Genomic DNA, 16272 nt, shown 5'->3' with positions numbered 1-16272 from the left:
GTCTAGACAGGAGAGCAACTATTATTCAGCAGCATGGAGGGTGGGGGCCAGGCCAACCTCTTGCCACAGATTTGCTGCAGGACACTTTGTTCTTGCCATTTTACCCAGATTCCTCCCTGACACAAAGACTGATGTTAAAAACCCACCTGGATGTTTGTTTAAGAAGCCAAATAAATAATTCAGGCTTACTGTTCAAGCTCTGTGCTCAGGCACAAGGATTCATAAAAGCTATTTACAAAAGCTGTTGGTGTTTCTTTACTTGAATACAATGCAAAGGACTGGGGGGTGACTTGCAGAAAACAGACCCTACAACTCAGAGAGAGTTATAAAGCAGGTACATTTACTCCAGCACCAGGGTGCAAGGGGATTTCTCCACAAAGCTTGCACCCCCACCACACATTTTACCAAAAACTTAAGAGTGTGAATATACATACTCATTAGATTACATAACACAAATATACACATGCATAAGTAAGGCTGGGTTAGTTCTAGATGCTGGTGTCATTTATGTTCTCTCTGCACCTGCGCATTGCCTTCTGGTGGTTGTCTTCGGGGGTCTTTGGGAGGAAGGCTCGTAGTCTTTCTCACCTTGTACTTTTTCCCAGAGCATGCACAGATTCTCTTGGCCAATTTCTTGAATAACGAGAGTGTTTTTCAGCTGATTTACTCTTTCTGTCTTATCTAAGAGAACCAATAGAACTAACACCATCCGTATATGGCTACCTTTACTCGTTACTAAGACCCAACCAGCTAGAGCACATCTATTTCCCAAGGACAAAACCATAATATGAACACTGCAGTTCCTGGTAGATTTTTACAGTAAACTGCTTTGTTTTGATGAACACAGTAGTCCTGGGTAAAATTCCACAGAACAGTCTGGGCAAGCAGGATTCTTAGTAATATTAAAACCCACTATAAGTAATACTATAAGTAAGTAAATAAGTTGCTAAACAGTTTGCTATAAGTAAATAAGTCTCAAAACAAGTAATCATTTCTCAGTATCAGGGGCCCTGGGCTAAGCCTGGGGTGCTGAGGCCATGCAAGTTGGCACATTTTACCGGTGCATGGCAGCCAGCGGTGAACTGGAGCTGTCACTCAGAAAAGAAGCCAGGGAGGTGCTGCCAACCCTACGCAATACCAGGTGGCTGCCCATTTCCATAGAAATTGAGGATGACGGGATGCACGCCCTTGAGTTGACTATGGAAATTGCAGCCCGGAAGAGCGTTCCCTGTTGGCCCTGATTTTATTACCAATACGCAGAAAGAAAACCCCTTTTGAGGGATGAGTTTTACCCCTGCCGCGTCCCTGTCAAAATGCTCATCCCCTCATTCTTGTTTAAACTGACTTATTATAGCTGGCTGGTAACTGAGTTGACTGTCATTTGCATAAACCTTAATTATCAGTGTGTAACTCCACAGAGGCTGTGGGGAGAGAACAAAGGAACAAAATGACGAGGAAATTCTCCCAGCAGCTGTGAGAGAGCCTTAGCAAGCCCATAGTCAAGGGCAGGCTGAATGTGGCTGACTCTCAGGAGAAAGGAGCGTGACACAGATTTATCATTAATCTTCACACCCCAAACTTTAATTAAGGCACCTGCCCAGAAATTAGTAGGCACAAAACCTGATTTACAAAGCAAAGGAGATTAAAAGATAAAGGCAGTTTCCACTCCTATTCAGCACTGTTAATGGCTCACCCAGAAAGGCCCACTCAGGGTACCCACAATGGTGAGCAGCATTCAGGACTGGCAGGCTCCACAGCAGAGCCATTAAGATACCAAAAAAATCCCCCATGCATTTGCAAAGAGAAGCTTTTGGCTTTCAATTTAGATTGTTAGGATCAGAGCTCTGCTCCCATGCAGCAGTTTCAGCAGTCCCAATAAGTCCCCAAAGGGCAGGCAGGCTATCCTCTTTCTGCTAGATTTTGGGGACATCGTTCATCATCTTCGGGAGAATAGCCTTTGCTAGGGAACTCCACACAGCCCCTGGGATTTCAGCCTGGCTGCAGTCCCAGTGCTGAGCCCAGTTAGCAGCAGTGTCCCGAGCATGGACTGAGCCCCGGGGTCCCCAGCCGAGGCAGCAGGCGCCGCGCAGGAGGGGAGCCAGCCCCAGGCAGGCGCGGAGGTGTGGGAGAGCCAAGGGGTGCACCACACCCAAACACCTGGGAGCTCCAGAAACCCGCTCAGGGACCTCAGATCTGGGGGTAAGAAGGAATACTTGGTCTAAAAATCCCAGCAGAACTCTGACGCTGGGCTGAGCTTAGCTTGGCTCTGGCAGAAGGGAATGTGGGTGCTGCTGAAGATTTGTCTGTGCTGAAGACATCCTCCTGAGGAAGGCTGAGTTTAAGCATGGGGATATGGTGACAAGGAGGCTGGGGAAGGAGGATGGAGACCTCTAGCCTCTGCAACAGGCTGGGCAAGAGCTTGAGCTCAGGACAGACAGCAGAGAGAGGGAGCGACGCAAGGGGAAAGTAAGCCATCCTTGACTGCCTCACAGGCATCACTACGCAGATAAAGAATGGAGCGGAAAAGCTAAACCAGGCAGGAATTCACCACACTTGCCAAATCGCGGGCTGTGCCCAGCCAGCCCATCATGCATGGTTTCCCCAGCCCCTCTCAGCCCCCGCAGCTGCCCCACTGCTCAGAGACAAAACCTGGCTACCCCACAGAGCTCGTGACAGTGGGTTTCTGCTTCTCCCCAAAACCCAGCCAGGCTGACGTCTTCCCTGATGGCTCAGTCCACTCCCATGCACTAAAGCAGCAGTCTGTCCCTTCACGTGGGGTTGAAGGCTTCTCCCATGCATGACGAATGACATACTCCCCTCTGCCAGCTCCTTTTATTTTTGTTTTGCCCATTGCCAGGCACCGTAAAGAAGGTCGCAGGGCCTTGTTTATCCGCGCTATTTGCTGGTAACTCTGATAACAGGTTTTTGAACCCCATGCATTAGAACAAGTTTGCAGGTTTAACATCTGGCTGCAAACGTGGTGTACCACAAAGCGCGGCAGCCAGAGATGGAGGTCTGGCTCCCTGTCACGTGGCTGCAGTTTTTGGCTGGTCCATCTCCTTTGCTGAGGGAGTTTTGCATATGGAAAACTGGAAAGATGCAGGAAGACATTAAGGGCTGCTTGTGTTTGAACTCAGCGATACCACAGTGACTTTAAAGGGACCGTCCTGGATTAGAGACAACAGGAAACCGAGACCAAATTTCTACCCGAACAAAGAGGAGTGATTTAAAGCATAGCGCATGAGCAAGATTTGTACAAGAGACCATAAGGATTAAAGAGCCCCAGACATGCACCAATGCTGCTGTCACTGTGCAAGCTGCCGGAAATCATTAGTTGGGTGCCCAGGTCCTTCCTGTCTCCAGCAAACCCCAGTGGCAGCAATTTCCCTGAGGCTCACGGGTTTCATCATGTGGGTGAGGGTTCCCAAAGCTAGCACGGTGCTTGGGGCTTCCTGAGATGAAACCCTGGGGGTGGCAGCACAGATGGAAAGTCAACTAAGAAATTAATTAAATGCAGCTTGCAAGTGGCATGGGGGAATGGGCATCACTGCAGAGGGCATGAATACATTCCCCAGTTATTTCCCTGTCCTTCAAAAAAATCAGGGCACACGCTTTCCCCTGCTTGGTCCCGAGTGCCTGCAGTCCCCACAGCCCAGCCCTGTCAGTGGGATGGGCATCCCAGTATAACCAGTAGTTGTACTGGGAGAAGGGGCTGGGGAAAGCTGCACAGGGGCAGGGCAGCGAAATGCATCTCTGGCACTGAGGCACACAGGTCGAGGGGCTCAATTTCAGGCCAGCAGTTAGAGGCTGAGCCAGGACTGTGGGAGAGGAGGAGATCATCCTGCCACACCTAATCCTAGCAAAAACTCCTACGTAATTGCTGACCGAGCTTTATTGGCATTTAGTGTTTTTATCCTGGGTCATCAAGATAAGCTCAGCTTTCCCAGAAAGTAACTTCTCTTGTTGGTAGCAAAGGCCCCTGAGCATCCCCTCACCCCTGTCAGCTGAGGCTGTTCCTGCATGCTCCTCCCATGCCGCATCTCTCTGCCTGCAAACCAGCTGGGCCATCTCAGCACCTCTTGCTGCCTCCCTGACATAACTTTGCTTATTACTAAATATTAACTCATCAGATCTAAAGAGGGAGGTGAAAGCCACACACAGCACCTTCAAGGCAGCACGACATCAGCATGCACGTGCCACATGCTCCTGGGCTAGTGTGAGTCAGTGGCAGAGATGGGGACACATTCTAGTGCCAATGCTCTGGTCCAGTTTTCCCAGTAACACGGCGTCCTCCTTCGTTGTAGGTTTGGGAGATCTTCGAGTGTCTGGCAGCGACGCTGACAGTAATCACCTCTGCGGGAGGTGACTAAAACCAAAGAGAAGGAAAGACGACGAATCCACAAATGACAGGGAAAAACAGCTGTCCCATTGGGAATCTTCACTGTAGAGGTGCTTTTTGGGAGCTTAGTGGGAAGCTGTAATGACTGAGGTTTCACACATTGCTTATGCTGAATCTCTCTTCAGCCTTTTTTGAAGTATCCCAGGTATCAGCAACTAGCTCCAGAAGCTGGGACACCGGGTGGGAGGAAGGGACAGCAGTGAAGGTGTCGTGCTCCTGGAGCAGCCCCTTGCACATCAGCCAGCCCAAGGCTATTTCACCCCCCACTGGTGTGTCCCTTGGTGCTGGGACCTGAGCCAGCACAGCCCCCTGCTGCAGCACGAGCCTCCTCTTGCCCCCAGGAAGAGATGGCCGCCCTCATTGCTGAGAACTTCCGCTTCCTCTCCTTGTTCTTCAAGAGCAAAGACGTGATGATCTTCAATGGTTTGGTGGCCCTGGGCACTGTGGGGAGTGAGGAGCTTTTCTCAGTTGTTGCCTTCAATTGCCCCTGCTCCCCTGCCCGCAACTACATCTATGGGCTGGCTGCCATCGGTGTCCCGGCCCTTGCTCTCTTCCTCATTGGTGTCATCTGGAACAACCACACCTGGAACCTGGTGGCCGAGTGCCAGAAGCGTGGCACCAAGAATTTCTCTGCTGCTGCCACCTTTCTCCTCTTCGGCTCCATCATGGGCCGGGCAGCTGTGGCACCTGTCACCTGGTCAGTCATCTCGCTGCTGCGCGGGGAGGCTTACATCTGTGCCCTCAGCGAGTTTGTCAGGCCATCCTCCCTCGACAAGTTCCCAGCTGAGTATGGGGCCGAAGTGCTGGCCAGATTCCCCTGTAAAGACGTGCCAGCAAACCTCACCAAGTTCAGGGATGAGGTGACGCGGAGGCTGAGATATGAATCCCAGGTAGGTATGCTGAGGAGAAAGCCACAGAGTGGGTAAGACCACCTTGCTGTGTCCTAACGCAGCCTCTCTATTCTCTCTCAGCTCTTTGGCTGGCTGCTCATTGGCATTGTCGCGGTCCTGGTTTTCCTCACCAAGTGCCTGAAGCACTGCTGCTCGCCACTGAGCTACCGGCAGGAGGCTTACTGGGCCCAGTACCGCTCCAACGAGGACAAGCTGTTCCGACGCACAGCCGAGGTCCACTCCAGGATCCTGGCAGCCAAGAACGTGGAGCACTTCTTCGGCTTCGTGGTGCTGGACAAGGAGGAGAAGGAGCTGGTGCGGGAGTTCCCGGTGGAGGGTGTCCAGCCGAGCCCTCAGTGGAACGCCATCACAGGCGTCTACATCTACCGGGAGAACAAGGGCTTTCCCCTCTACAGCCGGCTCCACAAATGGGCCAAAGGGGTGGAAGGGAACGGGCCAAGCCCGGAAGGCCATGAAATGATCTTTTTGGCTTCCTAAGGCAGTGAGACACTGTCAGACCGCCTTGGCAGGCCTACCAGTATCGGTGCGTGGCTGAGGGATTCACTGGGAATATTCCTCCCAGCAGGATTACTTCTCTCAGCAGGTAAATAGGGATCAACAGCCTCAAGGTAGGGACTGATAAGCAATACACTGAGCTGGGGAACCCCTCCCTTGGAGACAACCGTCTCGTTGCTGCTCCCAGAGACACAAGGGGAGCAAAGAGCAGATGCACACCTAACCTGCGGGCTGCCAGTGCAACCTGCCAGCTGATGCACCAGCAGAAGCCTTGGGGAACAAGAGATGGGCATGATATTTACAACCGTGACTCCTGCAGTCCCACTTGTTTTCCCCCATGGCAAGGTCGGCCCCAGCCATCCTGCACACCTGCTTGTTTTATTGACATTGTTATTTTCTTACACAGTTGTGCGGTGCCTGTGGTCCTGGAGCACTTTACACACTTCACAGCACAGGGAAAAGAGGGAAGCAGTGGGTAAATTCCTGTGGCAAGGGGGTTGCACCTGAGAAGGATGGGTCAGTAATACTGCAGCACACCAAATAACAGAGACTAAGGCAAGAGGAATCACCAATATTCCCAGTGTTCAGGAAGACGCTCTGTAATTACCAAGTTGGAATTTGGGTTGGACACCAAACTTCCTTTGTTCTTACTGAAGTGCCTGGCAATCTCTAATGAGCCCAAATGGTCACAGCCATGAGTTTATAAACCCAGAAGATGGCACCATCAGCAGAATAGCTTTCAGGCGAGGTGGCAAGTGGAGGCTGAGAGGAAGCAGTACCTGCAGTGAGCCACACCACTGTCAGCAGCTCACTGCATTTCTCATCCAACCATTGGATGAGTCCTGCTTGTTTGGGTTGTGAGTTGCAGCGAGACCTCAACCACCATTAGTTTTACATATATGTATATATACACAGATAAGATAGATAGATAGATAGATAGATAGATGTATGTATAGTGTATATACTATGTAATTGTAGTTAGCTGTATTAATGGAGCATCTTTCTTCAAGGGAAAGGGGATGAGAAAGCTACCAGCCGAAAGACCACATTACATGCACCCATCTGCTGCACTGGGACTACAGCCCTGGAGCAACAAGGGACAGTGGGAACAGGATGAAGAGAGCAACACTCTCCCTATTTCCACTGCTTTAAATGGTCCCTGCTGCAGAAGGTCTCTTTTATGGACTTGACCATACCCTGAGAAAGCAAAGCCAGAAAGGTATAAAATTACTGCCCTCGCCATGACACTGCTGAACTATGGCTTCAAGGCTGCAGAGTCCCTTTTCTCCTGAGGGTCAGCCCTATGTACCCAACACTGTTTCAAGAGTTGGCAGGACAATGAAGTTTGCTTTTCCCACTTGTACTGTTTCTTTACAGGTACAAATTCCTTTCACACTGTGCCATTTACCAAAAAGCCTAAAGTTGTTCAAAAAACTACTCAAACCCACAGAACTCAGGGGCTTACACACAAAGAGATTTTAAATAAATTATTAAATGAGAGTTATTTTTCACTGCCTTCTGAGGTTTTCTTCATCAGGGCTGCACAAAAGGCATAATTTTAACATTCTCTTTGAACTCTAGGACTGGAAACTTATTTTTTCTTTCTATTAAACATTCAGATCCTCTCCTATACACAACCCCAGAATGTGAAATTTAAAAGTATTACCACATAATACAAGTTGGTAACATTGCTTTTTAGTTATTCTGACAGTGAGTAGCACAAATGTTGTACATCAGGATCCATAATTGCAGCAAAGGATAGAAAATGTATTTAGAAACTTTTTTACAAATGCATCCCCTTGCAAGAAAGAGCTGGAGGGTATTCCCTCGCATAAAGAGGCTGGAACACCGCTTAATGGGTGAGGTATCCCAGGATCCCTGTTGAGCTTCTCTACAGATTTGCCTTGCATTTGTGGGAAGGCTTGGCTCCCAGCCCCACCATCAGCTAATCTGCAAGAACGATCAGATGCAAGTCAAATGAAATTGCATTAACTTGAGATGAAACAGAGTTCATTTACATTTCTTCTCATTGGCCCTCGAGTGAGAACATGCAGACACGCATGCCACCCCCGCACACAGGTCAGCAGATGCAAGGTAACTTGCTGAAACAAAGCAGCGTTCCTCTTACTTCCTTTACTTCCCCTGCCTTCCTCCTTGATAGTCCTAGCTGTTCCTTTGAACCACCTCCACTCCTGTTCCTTCTCCTCCCCTTCCCTCCTTTGAAGGAAAGAGGCAAGACACGTAATGCTTGGGAATGGATTTGTTTATCCTAAGAATAAACAATATGCACAAAACAACTTTTGCTGTTTACCTCCCGTCTCTTCTCCATTAACTCCAGCCGCTTTCCATGTGCTGGGAGGGGCTAGGGGCTCATCCAGCTTGTCCATCTTCCCTCCTTCTTGTTGAAGAGGCATGTTTGAGTGGACAGCTGACAATGACGAGTGGAGAAAGCTACCACACTCAGAAATACTTGCTTGCAATTGCAGGGATTAATTTTTTTTTCCTTCCTCTCCTCTGCTGTCCTGAGCATGGCCCCCACTGAGACTGCCCTGGGCTTCTGGCCCTCGTAGCCCATCAGCACCCTCATGAATATCCCTGCTGTCCCTGTCACTCAGGGACAGGGTGAGGTGAGGGACATTAACCGACATGGCTTTACACACCAGCACAACCAACCAGGCTAGGCTTCCCATCAAAATGCCAAGAGGGAAATTGAGCTGCCTGTCTTCCTGACATGCTGGATCATGCAGGCTGCAAGAGGAGCTCTCTGCTTTTCCTCCAGAGGCCAAAACCAACTCCATTGCAGAGCAGCCTAGAGGTTATCAGTTAGGGCACACTTCCCAGCAGCAAGCTGGGTTCAAACCAGGCTCCTCCAGTATGGAAAATTACACACAGGATTTTTATTTCCCCTGCTGACTACTGTAGAGACTATAATAACCCCAGTAGTCAAGAAGAAACAATACCTCAAAGGGATCTTGGTTTCTATTGCAACGCTTATTTATGTATTCTAGTACATAACTAATTAATCTAAAAGAAAAAGCCACCATTGTTGCAGCTGTGTTCTTAAAAAAAAAGCAGCAGTTGCTACTGGATGTTGCAAGCAGCCTTCTCCTCTAAAAGAGCATTAAGCAAAATCTGAGTACCCTGCTGTCCCAGGGGGCAATAAGTGAAATGACTTGTTTCTGGATCCCAATGGACTTGTGGATGAGTTAAATGCTGAATCATTCAGCCTTGCCAGCACTGGGCATTCACAGAGGCAGAAGAGCTGGGTCCTGCAGAGCTCAGGTTTTGAGCTCAGAGTACCTACAATGAGTAAGACTCTTCAGGTTTGGTATTTCAAAACTGGGCACCCACTTGACAGTGTCTGCATTGGATTATCACATCTGTTTGCACACCCTGCTTTTCCCCTTGCCTTCAGTTCTTTTGTAAAACATGTGAATGATCACATCCACATCTTACCAGAGTTACAAGAATATGGATCATAAGGCACTGACACCAGTGACAGAGCTTACGTAAGTACCCAAGATACCTGGCTTTTTCCAAGGAGAAGGTTAGATTGGGATGACTTTTTCAGCACAGAAAAGACACTTGTTTTTTGAGTTCACTGATTTCTCTTAAGAGATAACAACTACTAAAAATCACTGCTTTTTCTGTCATCAATCCCTTGTTATGACAGATAGTTGCGATCAGGGGATCCATTGCAACTGCATGATGTGGACTTTAAAGGCATATGCACTTTCAGCTAAAGAGGACAAGAGCATCCTGGGCTATGTTAGGCAGAGCATTACCAGCAGGTCGAGGGAGGTCATCCTTCCCCTCTACTCTCTGGTAAGAAAACTGGGGTGATGTGTCAAGTACTGGGCTCCCCAGTACAGGAGATATGGGCTTACTGGAGTGAGTCCAGCTGAAGGACAGAAAAATGATTATGGGACTTGAGTATCCATCATACAAGGAGGGGCTGAGCAAGCTGTGGCTGCTCAGCTTGAGAAGAAAGCTCAAGGTGGATCTTATTCATGTATATAAATACCTGACACAAGGATGCTAAAAGTGTAACCAGACTCCTCTTAGTGGTGCTCAGTGACAAGAGGAAATGTGCACAAATCAAAATATAAAAAAACCTTCATTTAAATGTAAGAGAACACTTTTTTTACTGTGAATGTGGCCAAACATTGGAACAGGTTGCCCAGAAGAGGTTGTGGAATCTCCATCCTTGGAGAAATCAAACCCAGACTGGACGTGGTCCTGAGCAACCTTGTCTAGCTGACCCCAGCTTTGAGCAGGGGTTTAAACCAAATGATCTCCAGAGGTCCCTTTCAACTTCAACTATGCCACAATTCACAATTGGTTCTGCCAGGTTCTAGGAACATAAAGGCACTTGAGATTAATCTTTCAAAGTGTTAGTTCAGCCAAAAGGCAAAAGTCTTCTCTGCCATCTTAACAGAGAGAAATCAATTTATAAGACATTGCTGTACTTAAAAATAGTGGGTCATAATTGCACCATTTCCCCAGGAAAGTAGAAAAGGTATGACTGATGTCTGTATTGATTATAAAACAGTCTATATTTAAAAATATCTCCAATGTCAACAGACTAGAATTATTTGTAACATTTAGACAAAGCTGCAAACATTTATAAAATCTTTTCCTTTGACTGATTGTTCTTTCTGGTTTGGTCACAGAATAATACCCTCCAGAAACTCACTGTCCGTGGACACCCACGGCAGAACTCCACACCTCTCAGTTCCTACACTGCATGGACAGCTGAGTCTCTCTGCTTTTACTTGCACCTTACTTAGGTGTCAGCAAGGGAACTCTTGGTCTCCACATACTCAAGTGCTGCTCTTTTAACAGCCAGAACACTGTCTGTTGTGCCAAATTTCTTCTCATAATCCAGGTAGCGTTTAAAGAAGAATTTCATCTTCTTTGGTGCCAGGCTCAGGTGTATGACCCTCTCAAAGATGTCTCTGCAAGAAACCAAAGTGATTCAGATCGCTGTGTTGGTGACAGCACTCAATACAAGCCCTGCATCCTGCCTTTGAACAAAGAACAGAAAGTCAGGGGAGACATTCAACTTGCTGCGAAGTGCTGTGTTTGAAGAAAGAGATTCTGAGCCAAAACCTCAAAGTAGAAGCCTTCTATTTGCTTGCAGAACTCTAAGGCTGCTGCTGGTTAACTTAAACTAAGATCCAGTGAGACTGTATATGACCCTGTGTTCATTAAGTGGATGTGGCTGTATCCATAGTGTGGGAGGCTGGACTTCCTTTTGTCAACTCTCAGAAAAGGGAAAAAAAAAAAGTTTCTCTATTTTTACGTTACAAGATACACAAGGACTTGATCTCACCCATCAGATAAAAGGCAATCAATCCCTCCAGAGGGACAGATGAACCTCAGTGCAAGTCCTCCAGTTTCTGTCACGCAGGATGCTACTTACAAATCAGCCTCCCTTCGCCCTATGGATCTCCCTGGAATCTCCTCAAACCTGGTAAGGATAAGCACTTCCACACACCCGTTTTCTTTCTCTAGGTGATAAAAATTCTCTTCAGGCCTGCACTGGGAAGCCCTATACAACTCATGCTGAAGGGTACCTCTGCTCTTTTCTTGCTTCAAGCACCGTACTCTGTTCCTTCCCAACCTGCTGTCGCACAACTCACCGTACTTCCTTCTGGCTGCCATGTTTGATCATGATGTCCATGTAGATGGACCAGATGTCTGTCCGCTTGGGATAGCTGCTGAGGGTGCTCTCAAATAGGGCCTTGGCATGTTCTGAGTCCCCAAAATGGAACTCCAGCTGTGCAAACCTTGAAATGGCATCCACATCTGGAACAAGAAATGACATGTTAGGTATCACACCACCTCTCTTCCCTATGAATAAACACAAGTGATAATTACACAGAACAGAGGCAGGCACACAGCAGCATCTCTACCCAGAGACAAAAGTGTCTGTTGTAAAGTGGTTCTGGAACAAGGTGGGATCAGAGTGGGAGAAAGAAGGGTTAGAGTTCACTTCCCATTTCAGTTCTCTGCAGGACACAGAAGTTTACTCTTAAATTCAAAATGCATCTTGCAGCATACACAGGCAGCCCCACAAACCTGGGACGAGACCAGATGAACTTTTCTAGAAGGCTGTAAGACTCAAAGGAGTCTTTCTTTGGGTGCTCTGCTTTTGCCCATCACAGAAAATCCTATTACAGAGAGTTTAGTGTTGATATCTAGGTTGAAATTTCACCTCCCTTGATAGTCAAGGGCAGCATGTTCAGCACCAACTGGCCGCACTTTTCACTTATTACAAACATTGTCACAGGCAGAAATACCAGAGAGCAGTTCATCTACCAGAGACCTGCCAATGCATGGCCCATATTAAGGATGTGGAAGAGATGCTTACGTTCTTTGGTGGGCAAAGCCTTGAGAGCACGCTCCAAAAGCCTGTGTGTGGCCTCAGTCTGGCCTTGCTTCAGAAGGAAAGAGGCGTATTTCAGCCACACAGATTTCTCCTGACGGAAACGCTTCAGCATTGTGTGGTACACTTCTTCTGCTTGCTGGAAGGGCAGAGTTGGGTTAGATCACACAGATTCATAATAAAACCTTGTAGCTCTAAAGCTCTTACTCTTGGCCCAGGTATCTCCAAACACTTGTGGCAGAAAAGCAAGTATCAATAGTGCCTTGTCCACTGTCAATCATAATAATTAATCCCAGTTAGGAACAGGGTCAGCCTAACATCTGACTGCTGGAAGCCTATACAGCCAGCACTAGTAGCTTACTGGCATGACAATGGGACACGTGTCTGGGACCTGCTTGCACTGTCTTACCTTGTACTTCTCAGAATTGGCATAGATGTCACACAGATGCTGGAAAACTTTCAGAGGTTCATTGTATTGAACAGCTCTCTCAAAGACCTTCATCAGCGTCTCCGCAGTACCATACATGTTCTCCAAGTTCAGCAGAGCTACCCAGACATTCAGCTTCTCCTGTTCTTCCCTTAAACCAGACGCGAACAAGAATATTTAGCCTTTTACCAGTCTTCATCAACTCTTTGCAAGCCACCCTACTGACTTGTAGCCTGCCTCCAAGACAAAGGAAGGGGGCATACTGCTCACTGAAACACAACTTTTGGAATAAAGCACAGCATTTGTTTCACACTACAGCTTTTGATCACTGTTGTTTGTAATTATAAACCACAAGGATGATTCAAGAAAGTACAATATACTTAATCATACTGTAGAGATGATTACTGAGACCCCTACAGAAAAAGCAACAAGAGTTTCACAGTTTGTTTCATGTTCTGATTTAAGGACAACATTATGCTCTTCCAAACCCTTCAGACTGCTCAGAAGTAGGTCTGTGCACTCAGTGATACCTTGGGCAGCTACTGCGCTCATGAGCTGCAGCAAGTTAGCTGCAGGCCAACTATGGTGACTCACACCAGACCTTCAAAGGGCCAGCTGACAATTGCTACCATTTAATCTTTTTGAGCTACTGAAACAGACTCTGCCACTCCACACGCACATGCACACACACCAATGATGCTACCAATGCTCTTCTACCACAAGTATGCCACCATGATTTATTCTTTGGGGCAAAGAAAGGCAGAGCCCCAGCATTACCTGAAGCAGATTGTTTTAAGTGCTCTCTCTGCCACAGCTCTGGCCTTCTCAATCTCAGTAGCCTGGAGGTGGAAGGCCATGTACTGTAGCCAAAGGATGGAGCTGTTGGGACTGCTCAGCACCAGGCGGTCAAAGTCATCTGCTGACTGGGGCTGTCGACTGGGGTCCATCAGAGCTGCCTCTAATTTGCAAAGCTCCTTCTCCTTCTTCTGCTTCTCTAGCTCCTTCTCCTTCTTTGTTTGTTTCTTAAGCTGAAAGAGCGAAAAAAGGAGGACTGGGGAAAAGCTGGCACTTCATGTGGGTATAGGCAGGCCCAGCTAAAGAACAGCCAGACCTCAGTATGTCCAAGGATAGGCAGTGTTTTCACAGGAAGAGATGACACCAATTGTTTAAGAGGAGGAAAATAGTACACACCCCACCCCTTCACACACAGTTCACACCTCTAAGAGCAGCAGTAAGTGTAATCTCATTTCTTTTAATGAAATACATTGAGAGACCAAATACTTTGCTAGTCTTGCACCCCAACTGCAGGATTCCCACTTCAGCCCTCCCTCTCATTCTTCCATCTTTACCCTCCCAGCCAGTGCTCACTACCACCCTCCACTCTGTAAAAATCCGGGATACATGGGGAGAAATTGTGCAAGAGTGGGGTACGTTGCTGGATCACTAGGGTTACCTCAAGTCTAAATTGGGAATTGACAGTGCCATAGTTCTCTGCACAAGGCAGCTATACCTTGGGCAACAAAGCATCTGCCATGCATGGCCTTTACAGAGGCAAGTTTTGAGGGACAGGGGAAATCCTGAAGAGCAAACATGAAAGCAATTAATGAGCTCGTTTCCAAACTGCTCCCACTGGAAAGCTCTTCTTAAAATATTACAGCATATAAAAGATTTTTTTAGTGTTTTTCTAAAAAGGAGGACTAGAATTTGAAAAGGTTTTTCATCTCCAGGTTTTCCTGTAAAATTACAACACTCAGAAAAATAAAAAACAGAGCTGGCATCAAATACAAAAATTTTACTTGCATGAAAATGTTTGTTTGACCCTAAATAATTACTCTTCTAGCACATCAACAAGAGAAGCCCTATTTTCATGCAGCCATGCTAAAATAGAGCCTTTTCTTCTCTGCTTCAGGAATAAGATAAGATGCTGATAAGACCAGTGCTCAGAGTTAAGAAAGTTCTGTATTAGCTGTCAGAGATGTTCCTTTGGGTTAAAAGTCTTTGCTATGGGGCAGACAGAGACATGCAGGTACAAAGACATCACATTACAGCCACCATGTGGTGTCTCCTGTGCAGACAAAGCTAGTTCACAGTACCTTTGCCTGTGGATCCTCCTCCTCCTCACTCTCTGAGCTCTCTTCCCTCTGACTCAGCACAGGTATATCCATTGCATTCACATCCTCGTCCCAGGTGAAGCCCACGGAAACCTGCAGCCTGGGAGCTTCTCCAGGTTTCCTCACCTGTATGGAAGATAGGGAATGCCCTAATTTGAAGTTTTTACACTGCGATTAGACAAATGCTCTTTGCTTGTGGCTTCTCTGTGGCCAGTACTATTGAATTCTCACACTTGCAAACAGCCCACCAGCAAAAACATTAAACTGTGGTCATCTTTGCTGTAATTTAAACTCAGACCATCTCAAGGCATTTTCAGATGATACAGACACCAGCCTGTGTTCACTGCTATCTGCAGCAATGTTACTTATTGTCATCCAAGTCAAAACTGACACATCTCAATAGGGCTAAAAAGTCATTTCAGGCTCAGGTTCTCATCCAAACTTCTCACCTTAGACTTCTTTTTAGCTGCCTCTTCCTCCTGGTCATCATCCACCTCCTCCCGGTAATATACCTCAATTCCACTGTCATTTTCATCTGCTGGGCAGATCTTCCTTTTTTTTGGCTTCGCCTCCTACAACAAGGGGCAGTGAGGGGATGGTGGAGAGCAACAACTGGGATGAATCTTAAAAGCAATTCTGATCACAAAGTAAAGAGCCTGGCAGCAGAGAGAGGGTGGTGTCCTGGCACAGCATCCCTCATTATCCTCTCACGTAACAGAGACCACAGAGAATAAACCCATGCTCACCTACTTACGGTGCCAAGACCAACAGGATGGGCCACACAGGCAACACAACTGGGCTGCTAATTCAGTTAACTCCTATGCAAATGGAATAGTTTCTGATATTTGCTAATCTCCAATGCAATTTAATCTTTTTTTCCTACCCTGTATAATTCCTTAGCCTAACCCCAGTGGATCTTCTTAATCCCTTCAGTATTTGGGCCAACCAAGTCATTCAGCATGACCTGTACAATAACATCCATACCTGCTCACTTTCAGACTTCCCTCTTCTTCGTTTTGTCTTCAGCTTAAGCTCTTCTCTCTTCTCCCTGTCATTTGCTTCTCTTTTCTCTTCCTCTGCACCATATCGTGGTAGGCCTAAGTATTCAGGCAAGACACTTGGCATCCCGGTGTCCTCGGGTAGGAGAGAGAGCTCAATATGTTTTTCTTTTCCATTTACACTGTGGTGCATTGCCAAGTGTATCAGGAGAGAAGACGAGAAAAAAATTACAATCAGAGTATTTACAGTGACTGCAAGGATATGAACTTCCTTCAAATATTCCCAGCTTTTATCCTTCCTCTTTCCTCTCTCCTCCCACACCATCTCCTTTCTACTAATTCATGGCCCCTTTTACAGAATGTTGGACCTACCCAAGCACCTTGGCAGTGAGCAGCTTTCCTTCAGGCAGGTACTTTTCATATAAGGAGTGTTTCTGTACAAAGTAAGGGGAAACATTCTGGAACAGGATTCGGCCCAGAATAGAAGTGGACAAGCTGAGAATAGAAGGAAAACAAAAAATAAGTATTCTGGGTGGGAGG

At 47.1% G+C, this 16272-nt stretch overlaps 2 protein-coding genes across 3 annotated transcripts in view; one reads left to right on the top strand and one right to left on the bottom strand.

The window, feature by feature from the left end:
* Positions 1 to 4310: 4310 nt before the first annotated feature.
* On the top strand, positions 4311 to 6947 carry CALHM2 (calcium homeostasis modulator family member 2). The gene is made up of 2 exons (XM_026850992.1): positions 4311 to 5289; positions 5371 to 6947. The coding sequence occupies exons 1-2, from the start codon at positions 4747 to 4749 to the stop codon at positions 5785 to 5787; spliced, it is 960 nt and encodes a 319-aa protein (XP_026706793.1). The 5' UTR covers positions 4311 to 4746; the 3' UTR covers positions 5788 to 6947.
* A 3395-nt stretch (positions 6948 to 10342) lies between these two features.
* The window catches only part of PDCD11 (programmed cell death 11), a 24808-nt gene continuing 18878 nt past the window's right edge, over positions 10343 to 16272 (bottom strand). For both annotated transcript variants that reach the window (XM_026850990.1, XM_026850991.1), the window contains exons 28-36: positions 16105 to 16227; positions 15719 to 15914; positions 15184 to 15306; positions 14717 to 14860; positions 13401 to 13651; positions 12606 to 12774; positions 12182 to 12335; positions 11451 to 11616; positions 10343 to 10763 (exon numbers count right to left, since the gene is read on the bottom strand). In XM_026850990.1, the coding sequence (XP_026706791.1) occupies positions 10592 to 10763; positions 11451 to 11616; positions 12182 to 12335; positions 12606 to 12774; positions 13401 to 13651; positions 14717 to 14860; positions 15184 to 15306; positions 15719 to 15914; positions 16105 to 16227 (1498 nt within the window). In that variant the 3' untranslated portion in view covers positions 10343 to 10591. The remainder of the gene's footprint in view (positions 10764 to 11450; positions 11617 to 12181; positions 12336 to 12605; positions 12775 to 13400; positions 13652 to 14716; positions 14861 to 15183; positions 15307 to 15718; positions 15915 to 16104; positions 16228 to 16272) is intronic.

Source organism: Athene cunicularia, assembly GCF_003259725.1.
Source record: "Athene cunicularia isolate RWA chromosome 6 unlocalized genomic scaffold, athCun1 chr6_part1, whole genome shotgun sequence".
In the NCBI taxonomy this organism is placed as follows: domain Eukaryota; kingdom Metazoa; phylum Chordata; class Aves; order Strigiformes; family Strigidae; genus Athene; species Athene cunicularia.
The sequence above is the reverse complement of the archived record's forward strand: the minus strand, read 5'-3'. Positions and strand labels throughout refer to the sequence as shown.